Source organism: Dasypus novemcinctus, chromosome 6, assembly GCF_030445035.2.
Source record: "Dasypus novemcinctus isolate mDasNov1 chromosome 6, mDasNov1.1.hap2, whole genome shotgun sequence".
Taxonomy (NCBI): domain Eukaryota; kingdom Metazoa; phylum Chordata; class Mammalia; order Cingulata; family Dasypodidae; genus Dasypus; species Dasypus novemcinctus.
In genome coordinates, this window is record NC_080678.1 from 88,302,598 (window position 1) to 88,323,743 (window position 21,146).

Consider the following 21,146-nt stretch of genomic DNA (forward strand, 5'->3'; position numbering starts at 1 on the left):
GGTTTTGTCTAAAATCTGGTTTTCCAGGACCTTTGGGGATGGTGTCATGCATTCTAGCTGAGGCACTCTCAGGACCCTTTTCCCTTGAGAGGGGACTTTAGAATCTGCAGCATGCCCCGAAACACCCCCTCAGGCCCTGCTCACTGCTCTGGAACCTCTGCATGGCTGCCCAGGAAAGGGACCACCTCCCCTGAAAGTCAGGGCACCCCACCCCATGGGATGGCTAGAGAGACAGACAGACTGCCAACCTCCAACCTCAGGGATAACACCCATTCAAGATGAGACTGTTTTCTCCCTGTCTGACTTTCTCTTAGCAAACCCCAGAATTTGCCAGAGCCCCCTTCCCTGCCTGAGAGTTTCTACTCCTGGCACCGTGCTCTGCCCCTGTGCTTTCTGCCCCTGTCCCCGAGGTGGTCAGAGGAGGGAGGTAGCAGGGCAGGTGCCCTGGTCAGTGCTTGAGAGCCCAGGGCACACACCCCTGCAGCTGCAGGCCAGGAGGCAGGCAGGCAGCAGGAGGGAGCCGGACGTGGGAGCCCACTGGCAGGCAGGACCTGGAGGAACATGGAGGAACCTGGAAGAACTGTCCAGGCTGCAGGAACGAGCAGGGAGCGCAGTTCAGGCCAGACCCAGGCTTCCAAAGCGGGACCCATCAGCCCGTCAGCCAGGCACAGGGCAGGCAACCGGCTGCTCTTAGGCCAAGCAGCACGCAATGTTCATTGGGAAGCTGAGTGCCAAGCGGGCAGGATTCCCAGGCAGGTGAGCGAAGGCCAGGCCAGGCAGCCCCGTCATCTTACAGGACGCATGCCCACAGGAAGAGCTGCGGCTCAGGCACCCAACGGCCTCTGCGAGGATGCCCAGTGCGGCTGGAAGTGCAGGGGGCAGCATTTGGGCTGGACTCTGCATCCCCCTAAGCTCTGGCATGCCAAATGCACACCAGCCTGGGGCAGCATCCCTGCTGCACTCCCAGCCTTGGCCAGTGCCAGTTCAGAGTGAGCTGGGAGGGGAAGGGAGAGGAGCCCGTGATGAGGAGCTGCCGGCTAGCCAGTGGAGGCTGGACGTGAGCATCCCAGGAAGGCCCCTATCATCAAATCCTCAGACACACTGGCAGGCTGGCCCCTCCAGAGCCCTATCCAGCCCCAGCTATCACCACTCTCATGTCCGAAATGCCAGCATGGCTTAGGTCCCTGGGACCGCACAGGGACGCTTGCTTCAAGAAAACAAAGCAGCTTTAGTTGCCGATTTTAAATGTACAATTCAATACTTTTGAGTGGCTTCATAAAGTTGCATGACCATCATTATGATACAATTTTAGAACATTTCTATTACCTCCAAAATTCCCCTTGGGGTGCCCCTTTACATCTAATCTCCTTGCAACTCCCAGCCCGGGGCAACTTCCAATCTGTCTCTGTAAATTTACCCATCCTGGACATTTCATATAAGTGGAATAAATCACACTATATGTAATCCTTTTTTCACCTGGCTTCTTTCACTTAGCATAGTTTTTTGAGGTCTGTCCATGGATCAGCAGATTCTTTCTTCTTATTACTAAATAGTATTTCATTAGATGGATATGCCAGATTTTGTTTATCCATTCACCAGTTGATGAATATTTAGATTGTTTGTAATAATCTTTTAAAGTCAGGAAGTGTGAGTCCTTCAACTTGTTCTTCTTTTTCAGGATGTTTTTGGCTATTCAGTGCCCCTTTCCCTTCCGAAAAAATTGATAATTGGTTTTTCCATTTCTGTAAAGCAGGCTGCTAGAATTTTAATTGGGATTGCATTGAATTTGTCAATAATTTAGGTAGAACTGACACCTGAACAATATTTAGTTTTCCAATTCATGAATATAGAATGTCCTCCATTTATTTAGGTCTTCTTTAATTTCTTTTAGCAATGTTTTGTGGTTTTCTGTGTACAGATAGGTGCTTTACATCCTTGGTTACATTTATTCCTAGATATTAGGTTCTTTCAGTTGCTATTATAAATGGAATTTTTTTCTTGATTTCCTCAGATTGCTCATTATCAGTGTATAGAAACACTACTGATGTTTGTGTGTTGATTTTCCATCCTGCCTCTTTACTGAACCAGTTTATCAGCTCCAGTAGCTTTGTTGTAGATTTCTCAGGAATTTCTATAGCTAGAATCATGTCGTCTGTAAATAGTAAGAGTTTATTTCTTCCTTTCCAATTTGGATGCCTTTTATTTCTTTTTCTTGCCTCATTGCTCTGGCTAGGGCTTCCAGCACAATGTTGAATAACAATGGCATCCTTGTCTTGTTCCAGATCTTAGAGAGAAAGCTTTCAGTCTTTCACCTTTGAGTATGATATTAGGTGAGGGTTTTTCATATATGCGTTTATCATGTTGAGGAAGCATCCTTCTATTCGTATAGTTTGAAGGGTTTTAATCAAGAAAGGATGCTGGATTTTGTCAAATGCCTTTTCTGCATCAATTGTGATGATCATGTGTTCTTTTCCCATCAATATATTAATGTGCTGTAATACACTAATTGATTTTCTTGTGTTGAATCACCCTTGCATGTCTGGGATAAAACCCACTTGATCATGATGTATAAATCTTTTAGTGTGTTGTTGGATTTGATTTGCAAGTATTTTGTTGAGGATGTTTGCATTTATATTCATAAGAGAAATTGGTCTGTAATTTCCTTTTCTTGTAGTATCTTTGTCTGGCTTTGGTACTGGGTGATGCTGGCTTCATAGAATGAGTGAAGGGGTGCTCCCTCCAGGAGCATGTACCACATTTTCTCCACTCTGCATGTTAGGCCAGGATCAGCCATATGTTCTCTGGAACCTCCGGGGGTGGTAGCCAGAGTGTGGCATCTGAAAACATGCCTATGCATGCAGAACACACATTTTTAGCCCGATTTGCAGTCCTTTATGCAAACCTTTAGGTAACTGTAAGAATCAATTCCCTGGTAATATCAAAGAAAGTAAAATGAGCAGCGTTTTAGTTGAAAAATGAAAGAAAATTTACCTACCTGTTCTGAGGGCATTTCACCAAATAATGTCTCACTGTGAAAAGAAAAGCAAAAAGAGATGATAGTAAATAAATGCTACTTTAGATATATATGCCCCAGGAATTACCAAGAAATGGAGGGGCCCAAGGATGGTTTCCATATTGGTACAAATCAACCATTTTTAGGTGAGTACAGCAGAAGCATAGTACAGACGCCACAGTTACCTACTTTGGTTTGACCCTGGATCTAGCCGGGCCTGAAGTCATACAACCCAGACTTTCTGGTTACATAACCCCAAAACACTCACTTTTAGCCAGGTTGACTTGGGTTCTAACCTGAAGGGCCCTGGAGAAATAGAGTCGCCCACATCAGAACTCTGCCTGAGTCATGAGAAAGCCCTCTTGGGGCAAGCTGGACCAGCCTGTCCCCCTTATAGACATTCCTCATTATAAAATGGGGAACCTTCTTTGACTAATGCACTTCCAGAACTAAGAAGAAGCCCTTGATAAAATAAATTTGGAACAAGACATCCTCCCACACTAAGTCTCCTTGGGGAAAACCAAATGATTCTAGTTGCAGAGGAAAAATAGGAACTCCTAGGCCCTTATTCCAAGAAGTGTCCAATGCTGAGGTGTTCCCCTCAAATAGAAGGCTGAAACAGCTGGGGGAGCCTTGGGGTTCTGTGGGAGATTGTTCCATCAGTGGCTCCAGTGAGTCACACCTCCCTGGCTTTATCTACACCCTCTTACTGTCCCTTCCCACATTTCCTCTGGGCTTGTTTTGGCCACCGGGGCATTAACCAAGGTGTAATGGAGGCTTCAGATGTTTGCCTCTGGGTTTGATCCTCTCTTGTGGCTGGGGGTCCTTCTGCTACCTTGTGAAGAAGCCTGGCTGGCTGCCTGGAAGATGGGACCACATGGAGCAGACACAGGACATCCCACTGGAGGGCCCCTGATCAACCCATCCTCAGCTAATCCACCAGCAGACTGCAGCGACGTGAGTGACTTCAGCTGAGGCCAGAAGAAAGACTGCTCAGCTGAGCCCAGCCCAAACTGCCCAGCCATGCAATTGTAAAGAAATAAAATAGTTGTTTTTTAAGCAACTACACTTGGGGTGATCTGTCACACAGATATTGGTAACTGATGACATCATCTCAGCCTTAAAGGAGGCTCTATAAATTTATCTGGCACTTAAACTTTTTCTGCAGTTCCATTTACTGAGCTCCTCTTACATTCAAGACAATTTATAAATGCAATAAAGTAAAAAACATAGTTATCATTTACCGAATACTTGGTGTGTATCTGGCACTATTCTAAGGTTATTATATAGATCAGTGGTCTACCAACTAGAATTTGCACACCCCTGGGTGCTCTCAGAAAGAATACTTTTAAAGGAATAAAGGAGAGAATGCATATGGAAAGCAGCACTGACATGAAAAGCTGCTGGCTTTGAGTGGAACCCAGAACAAGAGGAGGCTCTGCAACAAGTCCAGGCTGCCGTGCAAGCTGCTCTGCCACCTGGGCCATATGATCAGCAGATCCAATGGACACTAGAAATTTCGTTGTCAAATGGATATGCTATTTGGAGCTTTTGACAGGATCCTATAAGAGAATCACAGAGCAGACCCTTAGGATTTTGGAGCAAAGGACAGCCATCCTCTGCTGACAATTACCTTCCTTTTAAGAAACAGTTTTTGGTCTTCTCCCGGGCTTTGATAGAGATTGACCACTTAACCTTGTTCCACCAAGTTACCATAAGACCTAAGTTGCCTGTCATGAACTTGGTCTTAACTGACTGTGGCAGTCTGAGGTTATTTTATGAATCCCCAAAAAAGAAAGATTAGGTTTATAAGGTAATCTATTCCTCTGGGTGTGATACCCTTTGATTGCATTAAATTCAGCCAAGATGTCTTTGATTAGATTACCTGTTACAATTAGGGCTTTTTCTATTTGACTACATCAGAGTGCACGATACAGGTAGAGCCCCTGCCCCATTGCTGGGTCTGATATAAATGGACACTCACACAAGAGGACACATGGGAAAAGAGGTCTGTCATTTCTGATCCTGCCATGTGACAGAAAGGAGGCAGCTCAAAGAGCTGCCGCCCTGGGGAGAGAGAAGTCATTCTGTCTGGTAGCTTACAGCTGAGACTGGGAAGGAAGGTGGCCACTGACACAGGAAACCCTAGGTCAGCCTGCAGCTGGAATCTGGAAGAATCTGGGCCTCAGGAGGTAGAAGAAGCAAAGGGGGCAAGGCAGAGACCAGCCGGAGATTAGCAACTACTTTGCTTCAACACGTGGCAACTGACTTTGATGAGAAAGCAACCGTGAGTTGGACTTTTTATGACCTTTTAAATGTATCCCAAACAAATACTCTTTAAAAAAGCCAACAGATTTCTGGTACTTTGCATCAGCACCCCTTTGGCAGACTAATATCCTGACCTACCAAGTCATAAATTTGAGCATGCAAGCAGCACCCTATCATCAAATGGAAGTGGTATATATGAGTTCAAATGTATACAGGCCCTGAGGGCACAAACAAGTTATTACATGAGGAAGTGGCCCTAATACCCATGGTCCCCCACTTCTGCCCAATTGACTTCTCTTTCCCAGCCCACAGCTATGACTTTTTGGGGGAGATGGCTGAGGAAGAGAAAACTCAGGTCTGGTTTACAGGTGGTTCTGCATGAGATGTAGGTAACACCCGATAACAGACAGCTGGAGCACTGCAGCCCCTTTCTGGGACATCCTGTAGGACAATGATGAAGGGAATTCTTCACAATAGGTAGAACTTGGAGCAATGCATCTGGTTATCCATTTTTCTTTGAAAGGCAAATGGCCATTAGTGTCTGTATACCAATTCATAAGCTATGACTGATGGTCACATTGATGTAGATGGATGGTCAGGACATGGAAGGAACATGATTGGGAAAATGGTGACAGAAGAGTCTAGGGGAGAGGTATAGACCTTTCTGAATGGGATAAAAACATGAAAATATTTGTGTTGCATGTGAATATAGTGGCTTTAGAAAGGGGAATTTAATTATACAGTGGATAGATGAGCTGGATCAAAAGAATGGTGGAATGGCCTTTTGAAAACTCAGTTATGGCACCAACTGAGTGGCAATACCTTGCAGATCTGGGCAGTGTTCTCCGAGAGGATGTGTATGCTCTAAATCAGCATCCACTCTACGGTGATGTTTCTCTCACATCCAGGATTCACGGTCCAGGAATCGAGGGATAGAAATGGGAGTGGCACCACTCACTATTACCCCTGCTGATCCACTAGAAAATATTTTGCTTCCTGCCCCCATAACCTGCTCTGCTGGTCTACAGGTCTTGGTTCCAAAAAGAGTGCTTCCACCAGGAGACACAACATGATTCCACTGAATTGGAAGTTAAGATGGTCGCCGGGCCACTTTGGGCTCCTCTTGCCTCTGAATCAACAGACAGAAAAGGCAATTTCTGTACTGGCTGGAGTGATTGATCCTGATTATCAAAGAGAAATTGGACTACTACTACACAATGGAGGTAAAGAAGAGTTTGCAGGTAATAAGGAGATCCTCTAGGGCATAGTACTACTGTGCCCTATGATTAAAGTCAATGGAAAACTTCTACAACCCAATCTAGACATAACTACTAATGACCCAGAAAATTCAGGAATGAACTTTTGGGTCATCCCTCCAGGTAAAGAAACACAGCCAGCTAAGGTTCTTTGTTGAAGGTAAAGGGACTATGCAATGGGTGTGAAAGAAGGTAGTTATAAATATGAGCTACAACCACATGATTGGTTTTGGAAACAAGGATTATAATGGTTATGAGTATTTCTTCCTTGTTTTGTTATGAATATATTTATATAGAGACATAAAGCAAATATCTTTGTTTTCTTCCCTATGTTGTCCCATTATCATAAACATAAATTGTATTAACTTTATATCACAGTATCTAAGTGATAGGATATCAAGTTTAAGAGTGAATATTACCCAAGGACTCACATCCTTTTCTGGGGAAAGGTTAGTGGCCTGGTTGTATGCAGGTCAGTTGAATTATATGATGCAAAAGTATGATTATTACTGTTCTTATTTAGAAATTAAGTATGGTTAAGGAGATGTCTGTGGGTGACAAGGGGTCAACTGTGATGGTGAAGTTCATGTGTCAACTTGGCTAGATTATGGTGTCCAGTTGCTGGGTCAAGCAAGCATTGGCCTGATTGTTACTGTGAAGGCATGTTGTGGATTTTAAATCATTGTCAGTAGATTGGATCTGATGACATCTACAATCAACAAAGGAGATTGCCTTCAGCAATGAGAGGTGTCTCAGCCAATTAGCTGATGGCTTAAAAGGGAATACTTGCATGGCCATCGTGGCTGCTGGGGGCGGGGAATGGGAGGAAGAGATGAGGTGTGGAGGCATTTTCGGGACTTGGAGTTGTCCTGGGTGGTGCTGCGGGGACAACTGTCGGACATTGTATGTCCTCCCATGGCCCACTGGATGGAACGTGGAAGAGTGTGGGCTATGGTGTGGACCACAGGGCTTGGGGTGCAGTGATGCCCAGAGATGTGCTCACCAGATGCAATGGATGTGTCATGATGATGGGGGAGAGTGTTACTGTGGGGGGAGTGGTGGGGGTGAATGGGGACCTCATATTTTTTGAATGTAATATTTTTTTAAAAAATGAATAAATAAAATTTAAAAAAAAAAAGGGAATACTTGCATACAGATATATTTCCCCTGGTTCTGTTTCTCTGGAGAAGTCTAAGAGAGTGGGCCTTAACCCACTTAGATAGACACAGGGTGAAGGCCACTGAAGATGGAGGCAGGGATTGAAGTGATGTGCCCACAAGCCAAGGAGAGCCAAGGATTGCCAGCAAAGGCCAGAAGAGAGGGAAAGGCAGTAAAGCTTTGAGGGCTCAGGCCTTGCCGACATCATGCTTCTGGACGTCCAACCTTCAGAACTGAGACAGTCCATTTCTGTTGTTTTAAGCCATCCAGTTTGTGGTACTTGGTTTCGGCAGCCCTGGGAAACTAAGAAATGATTCAAAAGGTTTGTATTAGTGTTGAGAAAATCGATGACTGATGCCGAAGCAAGCAAACTTCTAGCAAAGGAGCCAGTTTGCAGGATTTTGCTTTCAACAAAGACTGATCAACAGCCCGATCCAGTTGTCAGCCGGTAGAGGATGAAAAATAGTTTTTGATGATAGCTCATTCTGTAAGTTTTGACATCTAACTCAGAAGCAATTTAAAGCATTTAGTGTGATAAGAAATCTTCATCTATTCCAGTCTCTTTTCATATTGAACAAGATTTTTCAGAGCTAACATCTATTATTTAAAAAATAGGAATAGAATTAATGTTGAATTCTACCACTAAGTAAATTCATCCAGGAGTAGATGATGTAAAAATAAAAACCCATTTCAATAATAATGCCTATAAATTTCCAATAAAATTATACTTCTTATGATTATTAAATTGTTATCTAAATTTATAATATATTTATGTGGCTTTGACTAATTTTCCACAATTGTCCAAAATGTAACAATTGTACAAGATTGATAATTCAATCCAGAAAAAATATGCTAACATTTAGAAACTAATGGAATAAAGAAATGCAGAATGCTTAATTTAAACTTATATGCATATTATTTTATAGGGAAGTATAAGTAGGATAAAATCCCAGAGGGAAGTGAATTGAAGATAAAAATTTAAGAAGAAAAGGGGACAATGTAAGATTTCCAACAGTTAAACCTTATTCCTGGAGGCTTTTTTTAATTTTCAAGGACTCTTTTTAAAAAAAATGGAGTTGGGTACTAAATTCAAAGCTTTTATATGTAATAGAGAGTCATAACCATTTTATTTTAAGGTGTTAATATTCATGATGCTCTGGAAATTACATCCTTTGCGACTATTTACACTTACAATAAGAAAGTTTAAATGTCAACAAAAAATGTGCAAGAGTGCATATTTTTTAAATTATTCTAGGGGCTATGCAGGCAAAACCGACTGAAAACCACAATTTCCTAATTTAATTTAATCATCTCCATAAACCTGTCATTATTCCTATTTTACAGCTGAGAACACTGAGGGACAAAGAGCACAAATCTGCCCAAGGTCACACAGCTGGGAATCGGCCAATCTTGGCCATCGGAGTCCAGAACTCCTCATAACTACTCTACAACATTCTTGGACACACTAGGCAGGCAGGGGTTAGAGCTTTAACTCATAAAGAAACCGAGGCTCACAGAATAAATGGCCAGCCGACAGGCTCCCAGCTGGAGCATGGCAGAGCTGTGGCTGAGGCCCAAGAGAATCCCATTGGCTAATCTGTCTTGGTGTATTAGTTAACCAAAGGGGGGCTGAGGCAAAGTACCAGAAATCTGTCGGCTTTTATAAAGGGTATTTATGCAAGGTAAAAGTTCACAGTTATAAGGCCCTAAAGAGTCCAACTCAAGGCTGCTTTCTCACCAAAGTCAGCTGCCACGTGTTGAAGCAAGATGGCGAGCGATGTCCACCTGGTCTCTCCTTCCTTCTTCCTCTTTAAGCTCCGTGGGCCCAGCTGCTTCTGATCTCAGCTGTAGGCTGGCACAGGGCTCATCTCTCAGGGCTTCCTATACCAGTCTAGCATAGGGGTCGTTCCTTTCCAGGCTTTCTCAGCTGCTCAACTGTGAACTATCGGTGAATGGCTCGGCTCTCCCGGAGCTTTGGCTGTTTGAGTTTCTCCTTTCTATCACATGGCAGGACCGAAGTGACCGAGTTCTCTCCTCTTCTGTGTGTCTTCTTGAGTGAGTGTCTGTTTACATCACCCCACCAAGGGGGAGGGGACTCAACCTGAATTATGCCTTAACGACAGGGTTGAATCAAAAGCCCTAAATTGGTTTTATCAAGGAAACTTGAAACTTTTGAATTTAATACAATCAAAGGATATCACAGCCAGAGGAACAGATCAGTTTACAAACATAACCTCCATCTTTTTTGATATATAAATAATCTCAAACTGCCACACTTAAAAAGTCACGTGGGGCAGTGTAGCAAGTGGTCTACACCAGCTGGAGGTCTGGATGGGTGGAGGATGTTGGAGATTGACTGATGCCCCCAACCCGCCTTAGACAGATTCAAGTCGTAACCCCTGAGTCCCTGTGATATGAGCCCATTTTTAAGTAGGAACCTTGAAGATGGTATTATTGAAGGTGAGGCCAAACTGAAGCAGGGTGGGCCTTAATCCAATATAACTGGTGTCCGTATAAGCAGAGGAAATTGGACATGGAAGAAACCAGAGGAGGAGACACAAGATGCAATGGAGAGTTGCCAGATAGCCATCACCAGAACACTGCAGACTCAAGTTGATCTCAGAGTCTTGAACTCTGAAGACTCCAAAAGGACATACTGTGTTCTCCACATCTCCAGATAGGCGGTCAACTGTGAGCGCCAGGCCCAGCTTTTCACACCCCTACAACCTCCACAGCCAAACCTCCCCGATGGCACGTCCAACCTGAAGGCTTCGTCTAGTCCACCCAGACCCGTCCCTACCCCCACTGCCCACACTGGTGGGAGAGCTGGGGGATCATGCCCCGCCCATCATATCAGCTCCTATAGCACTGTCAGATTCCCAAGGGGTGGCTACCTGTGATCTATCCATGCCCTGCATCTTGCACCTTCCTCTGACCACCTGGCCTTGCCCATTCCCCAAGACCAGGCTCTGGGAGATAACAGCTCAGTCACTGTGTTCTGCACTCATGGCAGCCCTTGCATCTGCCCTGTATCGACACCCAGAAGTATCTAGAGAACGAATGAGCAAAGAACTTTCCTGCCTAGCCCGGCCCCAGCAAGGGCAGGTAGCCAGGTTGCCCTGGATTCAGGGTCAAGCCCACAGCACCTGCCTGCATTTCAGCAGGGGAAGATGGAGCAGCCTGTGATGGAGCACAGGACCGTGCTTGGCCTGTAGCCTCCAGCCATGGCCCCAGGCAGTGCAGTTACAGGGCCGGTGAGGCAGCTCTCCATCACCAGGCGAACGCTGAGAAGGAGGACCGAGATTTCTACCTTCGGTTCCCTTGGATTTATGGCCACATGCATTTAACGAAAAACACCCATGTGCAAAGCTGTTTGAGGCACCCTGGCCTAATGGAGCCAAGAAGTGCAGGTGGCTGTCCAGCAGTGGAAACGTGACGAGTCCAAATGAAGTGAGCTAAGTGCAAATCCACGCCGCATTCCAACGGCTTAGTGAGAAAGGAGGACGCAAAATAATTTTATATAGATACTTGTGAAAATGATATTTTGGATGGATTAGATTAAAGAAAACATATTAAAATTCATTTCACCTGTTTCTTTTATCATTTTTAATGTGACTGCCAGAAAAATGTAAAATTGCATGTGTGGCCAGCATTCCATTTCTATGAGGACAGCTTGAAGAGGCCATGAGCCTCCGCCACCAACGGTCCACGGCACTGCTGGCTGATGATGCAGCATTACGGCTGCCACTGAAGGAGCATGCCTAGGAAGGGCGAGGGGCGGGCACAGCCCATCTGGCACCCCTGAGAAGGCTGCTCCCCAGGGCCGCCCATGCCCAGCACGGGCAGCTGCATGGCATCACCATCTCCTTGGAGGCCCCCCATGGCCCTGCTAGGTGAAACGTGCTCATCCCCATTTTATAGATGAGAAGACCTGGGGCTCAGAGCATTGATTTAGGGCCTGAGAACACCCATTTTGTAAGTCAAGGAGCTTCTGCTGAGGCTCCGAGTCTGGTGTTCTTTTTACTAAGCTACTGGGAAGGCTCAGGACCCCCCACAGAGCACCTGTCTGCTACAGTGGGCCAAGGAGCGAGCCAGCCAAGCCTCCCAACACACAGAGAAGTGTCTGAGGAGACAGTTCCAGCCCAGGGCTGTTGGTACGTTTCTGATCCAAGCCAATGAGCCCCTCTTCTTCTCTGAGTTTCTCCAAGTTTCCTCTCTGCTGCACCTTATCCTCAGATAACCCTACTCTGCTTTGTAGCTTCCTCCTCCCTGAGACAAGCTGGGAGCCGGTGCCCAGCTCCTTCTTTTGGGGGACTTCCAGAAGAAAAGGCACGGGCCCTTTGGATCTCATCACCATCTGAAAACAGCAGAACGAGCTTGCACATGGGAAACCACAGATGTTTAACGAGCCTTCCAACGTGTGCCATCTTGACCCTGGTCTCCAGCTTTGGCATTGAGTGTAAACTAAATGGAGCCTTAGCTAACACTAAGGAGCACACAGCAAGAGGAGAGGACCCTCTTTGTCCTTGTCTGATTCTAGCAGGCCTTCAAAACTGTATTTTTTTAAACCCAGACACAGATGGTGGAATTGTTGGGGCCACCCAGGGACAGCGAGACTGGACTAATTCTGAAGATACTAAGGCCTTTGGAAACCCATGAAATAACTCAAGGCCTCGGCCCTTGGCTACCGGGTTTGGTGTTTTCCAGGGATGACTCAGAGTTGCAAAGGGCTTGTGATGAAGTTGCAGGCACTGCTGGCACCAAAAAGAGCTGGATGAGTTTCACAGCTCTGGAGGGAAGCGGGAAAGCATGCCTGGCCTTGACAAACAACACACGGGCTTGATCAGCTCCAGCACACACGTGATGAGTGCCCTGGGAAAACAAAGCAGGGCAAGGCCTGGGGTGAAGGCAGAGGGGCAGGAAGGCTGGGAAAGAAGAGGGGCCGGCTCCAGGGCCTCGGTTTCCTGAACGGGCTTTGTTTATCTCCAAGTCAACCTGCGTGACTGCACCAGGAAGGGGGCCAGCTTGTCTTGTGTCATCTCTTCAAAGAGATTTTGCTGAGGGAGCAAGAGAGGAGACGTTGGGCTACCTCTGTTTTCTTTGCTTGTGAGCAGCCTGCAAGCCTTTATCCTCTGGCTCAGACACAGGGGCCCACCAAGCACGCGTTCCTGAAAGTGGTGAGCTGAAGGCCCAGCAAGCACATGTTTTTCACAGAAAGCCCAGAAACTGTCACTCGAACAATGCAATCTGTATTGTGAGAGACCCTTAGTGAGGTCTGGGCCCTGCTCACACCAAATAGTGTTCTTAGCCCTTTAACATGTTTTAATACTTTGAATCAAGATGATGCAGGTTTGTCTTAGTGCAACACGTAGGCTTGGTCAAGTTGTAAGGGTGCTGCTGGTTTTCAGAGATGCAGTTTATGAAGATCATGGGTTATTTGGGTACGTGTGGCTGAGCCCACAAATGTTTGGTTATTCTGAGAGCCTTGACCCCAGGCAGCTGCCCCCAGAAGGAGCAGACTCCCGGAGCTCAGCCGGACATAAAGGATGTGCCATGCCCCTGTCCTTGCTCTGCCATCTGAAATCGCTATCCTGCCACCTTCCCCAACCCCTTCCCATCCTGGCTTGGACCCAAGTGGCATAGTGCTCCCTGGGAACTAGCCGGTTGTCAGGGTAATGCCTTAGTACCACCAGTCCTCAGGGCCCATAAGCAGTCCCAATTATGCCCCAGCTGCTGGAGTGACTGGCTCTGGGCCCCTTCCTCCTCCCTGTGCTAGGGGGAGGAGAAGACCCTGCTTCCCATTGGGTCTGACAGTGGCAAAGAGAGCAGTCAGGTCTTACTTATGGGGTAGTTTAGAGTGTGCCATAATATCTTTGCCACTTCCAATTGAGAGATGGAGGCTATTTCCCTCCCCCCAAGCTTGGGCTGGACTTTAACCAATAGAAAGTGGTAGAAGCAACACTGTGCCTGTTTCACATCCTGGCCTAAAGAAGTCTGTGCTAGGAACCCTAAGTCACCAAGTAAAGAGGTCTGACAGCCCTGCTGATGAGAGCCCATGGAGAATGAGAGGCCACCAGGCTCTGCAGTTCCAACCACCTCAGCTGGGAGATTAGGGCCATGAGTGGCACCATCTTGGATTTCCAGTCCCAGAGAACTCAAGAGGACTACAGCCAGAAGAACCACTTGGCTGGGCCCAGCCAAACTGCAGCACCCTGAACAAATAAATGGTGGTTGTTTTAAACCACTCTGTTTTGGGGTGGTTTGTTAGGTAGCACTAGATCACTGAAATGCTTGGGGATCCCCAATATGTGCTCTCTGGCTAAGAATCTGTTTGATGACAGGAAAGGCTGCTGCTCTTAGTGATATCTTCAGCACCATGAACTAGTCCTTAACCAACTTCAAACAAGCCCCTATCTACAGATCCCCTATAGACCACCAGTTCACTCTTGTTACTAAATTTCACCTGAACAAGGATCCTGTAATCCAGCCCGCACTGGAAGCTCAGGGCTCCTCATTTCAAATCAGTACCGGAATGCCACTGTTTCAAGCCAGGGGCTGACCCGCTGATTCCCATGAAGCCAATCTTCAGGGTGAAAGGTCTCTGGGAGAAAAGTTTCTCTCCAGGTACTGGAATAAGTGGAAGGCACACAATTTGGAACTGGAGGGGGTGAGTTTAGGGTCCTGCACAATTTTTGGGACACTCACTCATCTCAGCATGCCCCCTGCTTCCTCTGCTGTGCAACAGGGATCCTAATGAAATGACCTCATCACAGATCAAGTATCAGGATGCTTGGGAGCAGTTTGCTCAAAGGCCCTGGTTTCTGGGAGATGGTAGTACCCCCGGGGAACAATTTGGAACTCTCCGATGTTCACATTGATTGGGGAGGTGCCTGACAATTTGCAGGCAGCGGGCAGGGATGCTGGACATTCAGCAATACACAGGGCAGTCCCACCAAGTGAAGCTTTGCCCCACATGACAAATGAATGAGCCTCCTGATGGTCAGCAGGGGAGAGAGCCTGCTCTTCATTATCTGAGTCCATTTGTAAAATGAGTCCATTTTACATATAAACACAAGACTGCTTTTGCTCCATTTGTATACACAGTGAATCTTCAAAGACGTAACTACTGTGAAGACTGTGGAAGAGTATACTTTTTAATTAGAAACTTGACCAGCAGTTGGGCCTCTAGAAATCCCATCACTGACAGCAGCGCCACACCTGGGATTTCATGGCTCGTCTGTGTTTGCCTGCACTTGGCTTTGCCACATGGTTGTTGAGTCATCGGATCTGCCTGAATGGTCTTATTTAACCTTTGTCCCAAATGCCAATCATAAAGAAAGGAATGCTGTCATCTATGAACTAAAAGGCAGTCACAACAGCAGGTACAATGCCAAAGTTCATTTCACTGAATTATTAATTTCTTTCTATTTCTCCTTTCTGTTAGAGTGAGAGCATAAAGTTGATTTCTAGGGATATGGGTAGCTTATATTATCTATTACTTTCATTTCAAGATTGTAATGGGGTCACTGTAAAACATCTTGTTGTCAATGGGGGGTGAGGGTGGGATGGAGTTAAGGACACTGGGGTCTCTGGCCTCCAGCTCTCAGAGAGGGCCTTAGACCCACTGCGTGGAGCTGGTTGGAAAAGCAGGCTCTTGGACCCACGCCTGGTGTACGGAATCAGAATCTGCATTCCCGCCAGGCCCCGGATGAATGGTCTGCTCCTAGCGTTTGGGGCGTGCCGCTCTAAACTCTTGGGTCCAGCTGAAGGGGCACGTCTGGACCCTCGTGCCCAGCCCTCCGCCCTTGGCCATACAGTGGGAGGTGCCCAGCTTGGAGGGCAGCCCGGGGGGTGGGGGGCAGCCTGCTGTTGGGAGGTCTCCAGACCCAAGCCAAGCTCCCCGGGGAGCTGCAGGACCTATGGAGAGTGACTTGGGGAGGACCTTGCCAACGACCGCCACAAAGGGCCCAAGGAAAATGGAAAGGATCAGCCCGAGGATGGCTAAGATTTTCAGACAAAGGGCAGAATCAGGGCAGACCTGAACTGCAGCTCGTTTTCTTCTTTCAGAGCTTCATAATGCCCCTAGGCTGTGTTCTGCCAAATCTCAGCAACACCGCCGTGTGGGGGGGTCGTGAGGGCTAGGGGAGAACTTGGGGGAGCAAGCAGGGGCGGCCTGCTGCAGGTGCTCAGGCCAAGCTCTCCCGGCTCAGCAGGAGCTGTGCGCAGGTGCAGAGGAGTGTAAGGGTGCAGGGGGAAAGGGAATGCAGGGGAGAGGGACGTAGTGGCACAGGGAAAAGGGGTGCAGGGGGCATGGGGAAACAGGGGTGAGGGGAAACAGGGGCACTGGGGTATAGGACCACAGCACCCAGGAACCCAGAGTCCACTCCAGTGGGTCAAGGACTGCCGGGGCTCCCGATTCTCAGTGGCCCTGCCTGTGGCTCGGTGGAGCCTGTGTCCTGGACGTGCCTTTCTTGGCTTTGGCGAGAGAAGGGGGAGTCCTGACCCTGGGCCACACTGACTGGTTTCTCTGGCCCTGCCCATGTCCAGCGGGGCCCGCCGCTCCAGCCAGCAACAAGACGACGCCACCCCCCGACCCCCCAGAGCCAGGCCGAGGGGCCTCTGGACCAAAGAGGGAAACTGCCTGGTGGCTTCCAAACTCCCAGCAGCTGGCAGCCAAGCATCCGGGAAACACACCCATTTAGCCGCCATTCGCGGAGCAGCTGTCACGAGCCCAATTCTCAGGAAAATGGCTCGAAGGAATGGTCCTTGTCCTTACAAAGTGCCCCCTGTGGAGGCAGACAATTGCGTTTGCACCTGTGATGACATGTGCTGGTACGGAGGCTGTGTTGAGCAGGCAGGGGACACCACACGGACGGGCTGCGCGCTGGCCCTGGAGGGACGTACAGAGACTGCAGGTGGCCTGTGGTGGACGGGGCGTGGATCTGGGGCGGGAGGACCTGGGCTGCACGTGCCCCTCCACTCTGCCCGGGGCCCCCCCAAGGCTGGCCCTCATCAGCTGTACCACCCCTCCCCTGCGTTCTCGCTTCTGGTTGGATCCACCAAGGGGAGGCACCAGGCAATGGGAGAAGGGAGAAGGGAGAGGCTGAGTCCAGGCGTCTGGCTTCCTCCCGGCTGGCTCCTGGGTGGTGCTGGCTGAGCCCCCCTCCCCAGGCCAGAGCTCTTCTGGTGGCACCTCTCCCACAGCTGCAGCACGAGTTCCAGGGCCTCTCCCTTCCTGGGCCCATCGAGGCCCAGGGTGGAAAGAGTTTCCCGCCGCTGGTAGCCCCTGGGGGAGTGGCCGTCCCTCACTGGCTCCCTCGGCCCTGCCCGCAGCCCGGGGAGGGCCCCTCCTGTGTGGCTGCTCAGTGGCCTGCTGGTGTGTGCGCTCAGGCTGTGACAAATGAACCTAATGCTTCCCAGCTTCATGACCGTGGGCCAACAGTAATGATTACTGCATATATTTATAACTACAAACCATCATCCATAAGGGACACACGATGTGTTAAGGGTTTGGCACATCTAAGTTTTGGTTTTTTACTTAATTCTCCCAACAGTCCTGTGAGACAGGTGGACGGCTGTTCCCACCTTTTATAGACAAGGAAGGGGAGGCTCACAGAGGTAACTTGCTGGGGGCAGCGAAGGGCCCCCCATCTGAACCCAAGTCGCTGGAACATTCCAAGCTGAGCTCCCGCCCTCAGCATCTCTGGGAGAGCCAGCGTCCTGTCTGTTTTGGAAATGCTGAAGAAGGGTCGCAGCTGGGGTGAGTCGGAGCTGCTGGAAATGGGACCCGGAGGTCTGGCTGACGCGGGACTGGAGGGAGAAGGGGCGTTGCTCGGGGACGAGATGTGACATTGGGAGAGCTGCGCCCACGGAGAAAGCGTGCCCCATGGGAGGGGGAGCTGCGGACAGCCCTGGGGCAAAGGAGCCTGGAGGAGACACCCCGAGGACGGGACAGGAGAATGGAGAGCAGACACCCCCCGGAAGCACCTGCCTGCTGCGCCCAGGGCCAGGTGTCACGAAATCACCAAGGCCAAAAGCCCCATTCAACCTGAGGCAGGCGGCGGGGACCCTACCCCATAAACGAGGCACCCCAAGTGCAGAAAGGGAGGAGCTCATCCACAAACGCGATCCTGGGAGGCAGAGCAGCCCTGGAACCCAAGCTCCCCTGAGCCTCGCAGCGTCTTGGGAGAGAATGAGAGGGTGGGTGGGGGGAGGGTCTCAGAAATCAAGGAAGGAAGGGCCTGGAGAAAGCTGGGCGGCCATGGCCATGGAAGGGGGACCCCCTCTCACTCCTCCCTTCCTCTCTGCCTGCCAGCGCCAAAGACGACCGAGGCCCTGGGCCACGAAGCCTTCTCCAGCTGAGGCCACTGGCCCAGCCCCCTCAGCCGGTTGCGGGCGCTCAGGTCTAGAACCGGAGCTGGGCGGCCCGCTTACCTCTGGATTTCCTCCTGTTGAGCACCGACTGCCAGGCGATGGTCAGCGTGAAGAGCAGGACACTGAGGACGCCCAGGCAGCACACGAGGACGGCATACACGTAGAGATCTGCAAGGCAAGGCTGAGCATCAGCTGGCGGGGGGTGGCCAGCCTCCGCACAGAAGCACTCGAGATCATAGGAGGGTGAGGGTGGCCGGCGGTCAAGACGGTGTGGCACCGCTGGCTCTCACAACAGCCAACACGCTCAACTTATTTTTGACGCCAAGGCTGCTCCGTGGAGGGACAGACGGTGCTGGAGCAACTGGGCATCCACAGGCGAAATGATGAACCTTATCCTAAACCTCACGCCTTACGCAAAATTTAATGCAGAATGGGGTCACAAACTTAAATGTAGAAAGTGGAAAGCATTTAGAATAAACACGGGAGAAAATCTTTGAGGTCGAGGGAGAGGCATGGGTTTCTGAGCCTTGACACCAAAAGCTCATCCATAAAAGGGAAATTGGCTCAATTAGATCTCATCAAAATTAAAAAGAATGACAAAACTTTTGATCTGCAAAAGCACACGTGAAGAGGATGAAAAGACAAGCTACCAAGGAAGGGAAAAAATATTTGCAAAGCACGTATCTGTTAATGACTAGTATCCAGGATACATGAAGTACTCTCAAAACTCAACAATAAAAAGTCCAGTTAAAAAATGAGCAAAAGACATGAACAGGCATTTCACCAAAGCTGACAAACAGAGGGTAAATAACTGCATTCAAAGAGGTTCAACATCATGGGGAAATCTAAATTAAAACCTCAATGAGGGTGGCAGACTTGGCCCAGTGGTTAGGGTGTCCATCTACCACATGGGAGGTCCATGGTTCAAACCCTGGGCCTCCTTGACCCGTGTGGAGCTGGCCCATGCGCAGTGCTGATGCGCACAAGGAGTGCCCTGCCACACAGGGGTGTCCCCGGCGTAGGGGAGCCCCACGTGCAAGGAGTGCGCACCATAAGGAGAGCCGCCCAGCGTGAAAGAAAATGCAGCCTGCCCAGGAATGGCGCCACACACACGGAGAGCTGACACAGCAAGATGACAGCAACAAAAAGAAACACAGATTCCCGTGCTGCTGACAACAACAGAAGCGGACAAAGACGACGCAGCAAACAGACACAGAGAACAGACAACCAGGGCTGGGGGGAAGGGGAGATAAATAAATAAATAAATAAATCTTAAAAAAAAAAAAAACCGCAATGAGGTGTTACCATACACCAACCAGAGTGGCTCAAAGAACAAACAGTGATGACGACAAATGCTAGTGAGAATGCAGCAGATCGGCCAGATCTCTCAGACACTGCTGGCGGGAATGCAGAATGGTCCAGCCACTCCAGTAGACCATTTGTTATTTTCTTAAAAATACACACGCACCTTCCATACAAGCCAACAACAGCCCTCCTGGCCATTTATGCTAGAGAAATGAAGACCTGAGGTCAAGCAAAAACCTTTACACGAATGTTCAAAGCAGCCCAAACTTGAACGCTCCAAACTGAAAGCAACCCCGATGCCCTTCAAGAGCTGAATGGTTCAACGAACTGGGGCACATCCATACCAAGGAATAAGACCAATGCAACAACTTGGATGGATCTCCAGAGACTCATGCTGACTGAAAAAGCCAATCCCAAAGGATTACATCCTATATGCTTCCACTTAGAGAGCAGTCTTGAAATGACAAAATTCTAGAAAGGGAGGACAGATGAGTGGTTGCCAGGGGTGTTGGGGCCGGAAGACTGCATCAACTCGACATCCTGGCTGTGATACTGGATTATAGTTTTATGAGATGTCACCATTGGGGAAGACTGGGTAAAGGCAACCCAGGATCTCTCTGTATTCTTTCTTAGAACTGCATGTGACTCTACAATTATCTCCAAATAAAAAGTTTTTTTTTTTAAGTCCCAAGAGTTAAACCATGTTCCTATGCATACATTTCTTAAACTACAATGACCAATGCTGTAATGCATCTGAGCAATAAAATGCCAAAACTGCCTGAGAGCAAAGAGAGATGACCAAAGCCCTATTAACATTCTACGCAACAAAAAGCTGCAGATGTTCGAATCTAGCAAATGCTTGCACTTAGCAAAAAATGTTTCCTCTGCTGATGGAAATTTCTTTGGTCGACAGACCTTTATTATCAGGCATGGGCAGCATTCTGCTAAGTACAAGACGTATAAAGATGACCATAGGAAGGTCTTGTCTTCAAGACGTTAGCGTACTAAGTGGCAACTGCAGCTACAAAAGTGTGTGCCCAGTTCTAGGAACCACAGAGAGAGGGACCCAGCCCAACCTGGAGAGGGTCAGGAGGGACTTCCAAGGAGAGACTTTCTATGCTGAGTTATGTTTTGAATAATGCAGAAAATTTTTTAAAAAGAATAGGGAAAAAATCACTGGCCATTCCATCACTTGGAGAGAACTGCCATCAATGTGTGGTGTAACATATATCACAAATTTAAACCACACAGTGTCATATCTTGCTTTTTATTTACACTCACCTTCTCATTAAGCACTCCTCAAAAAGTGATTCGGAACTGTTTTTGGAAAATGCAATAAGAGTTTATAGAAATAATGTATCATAACTAATAGGATGATACCTTATTGTTGGCTATTCAATGTACTTCTAGTTAGTTCCCATTTAATAACAATCCTGTGATGGGCATTCATAAACTGAAGTCTTAGTGCACCTGTCACATGATGATCTTAAGATGAAATTCCGAGAAGAGGAACTGCGGGGTGAAGGGCATGCACCTTGAAGCTCTGGAGACCTGGTGAAGCAGTACTCAAGGCCTTAAGCTGAAAGCACAAGCAGAGCAGGGGCCGGGTGACTGGCTGCCACGCATGCCTGCAGAAGCAGGGAAGACGCGAAGGCCGTGGAAGAGCGGATGAGGGAGATGCTCTCAGGCATTCGGGCGTCCTTCCGGCTCTCCTGCGTCCTTAGGGCCGTCGGCATTTCTGTCCAATCTATCGGGAGTGAGTTTCTGCTGGG

General features: G+C 48.3%; 1 protein-coding gene across 3 annotated transcripts in view; it reads right to left on the minus strand.

Annotated features, from left to right (window-relative positions):
• The window catches only part of VSTM4 (V-set and transmembrane domain containing 4), a 96,510-nt gene that overhangs the window by 40,732 nt on the left and 34,632 nt on the right, over nt 1-21,146 (minus strand). For 2 of the 3 annotated variants that reach the window (XM_058299133.1, XM_058299136.1), the window contains exons 4-5: nt 18,130-18,237; nt 2,996-3,029 (exon numbers count right to left, since the gene is read on the minus strand). In XM_058299133.1, coding sequence (XP_058155116.1) covers nt 2,996-3,029; nt 18,130-18,237 — 142 coding nt within the window. The remainder of the gene's footprint in view (nt 1-2,995; nt 3,030-18,129; nt 18,238-21,146) is intronic. The other variant, XM_058299135.1, reaches the window with a different exon arrangement.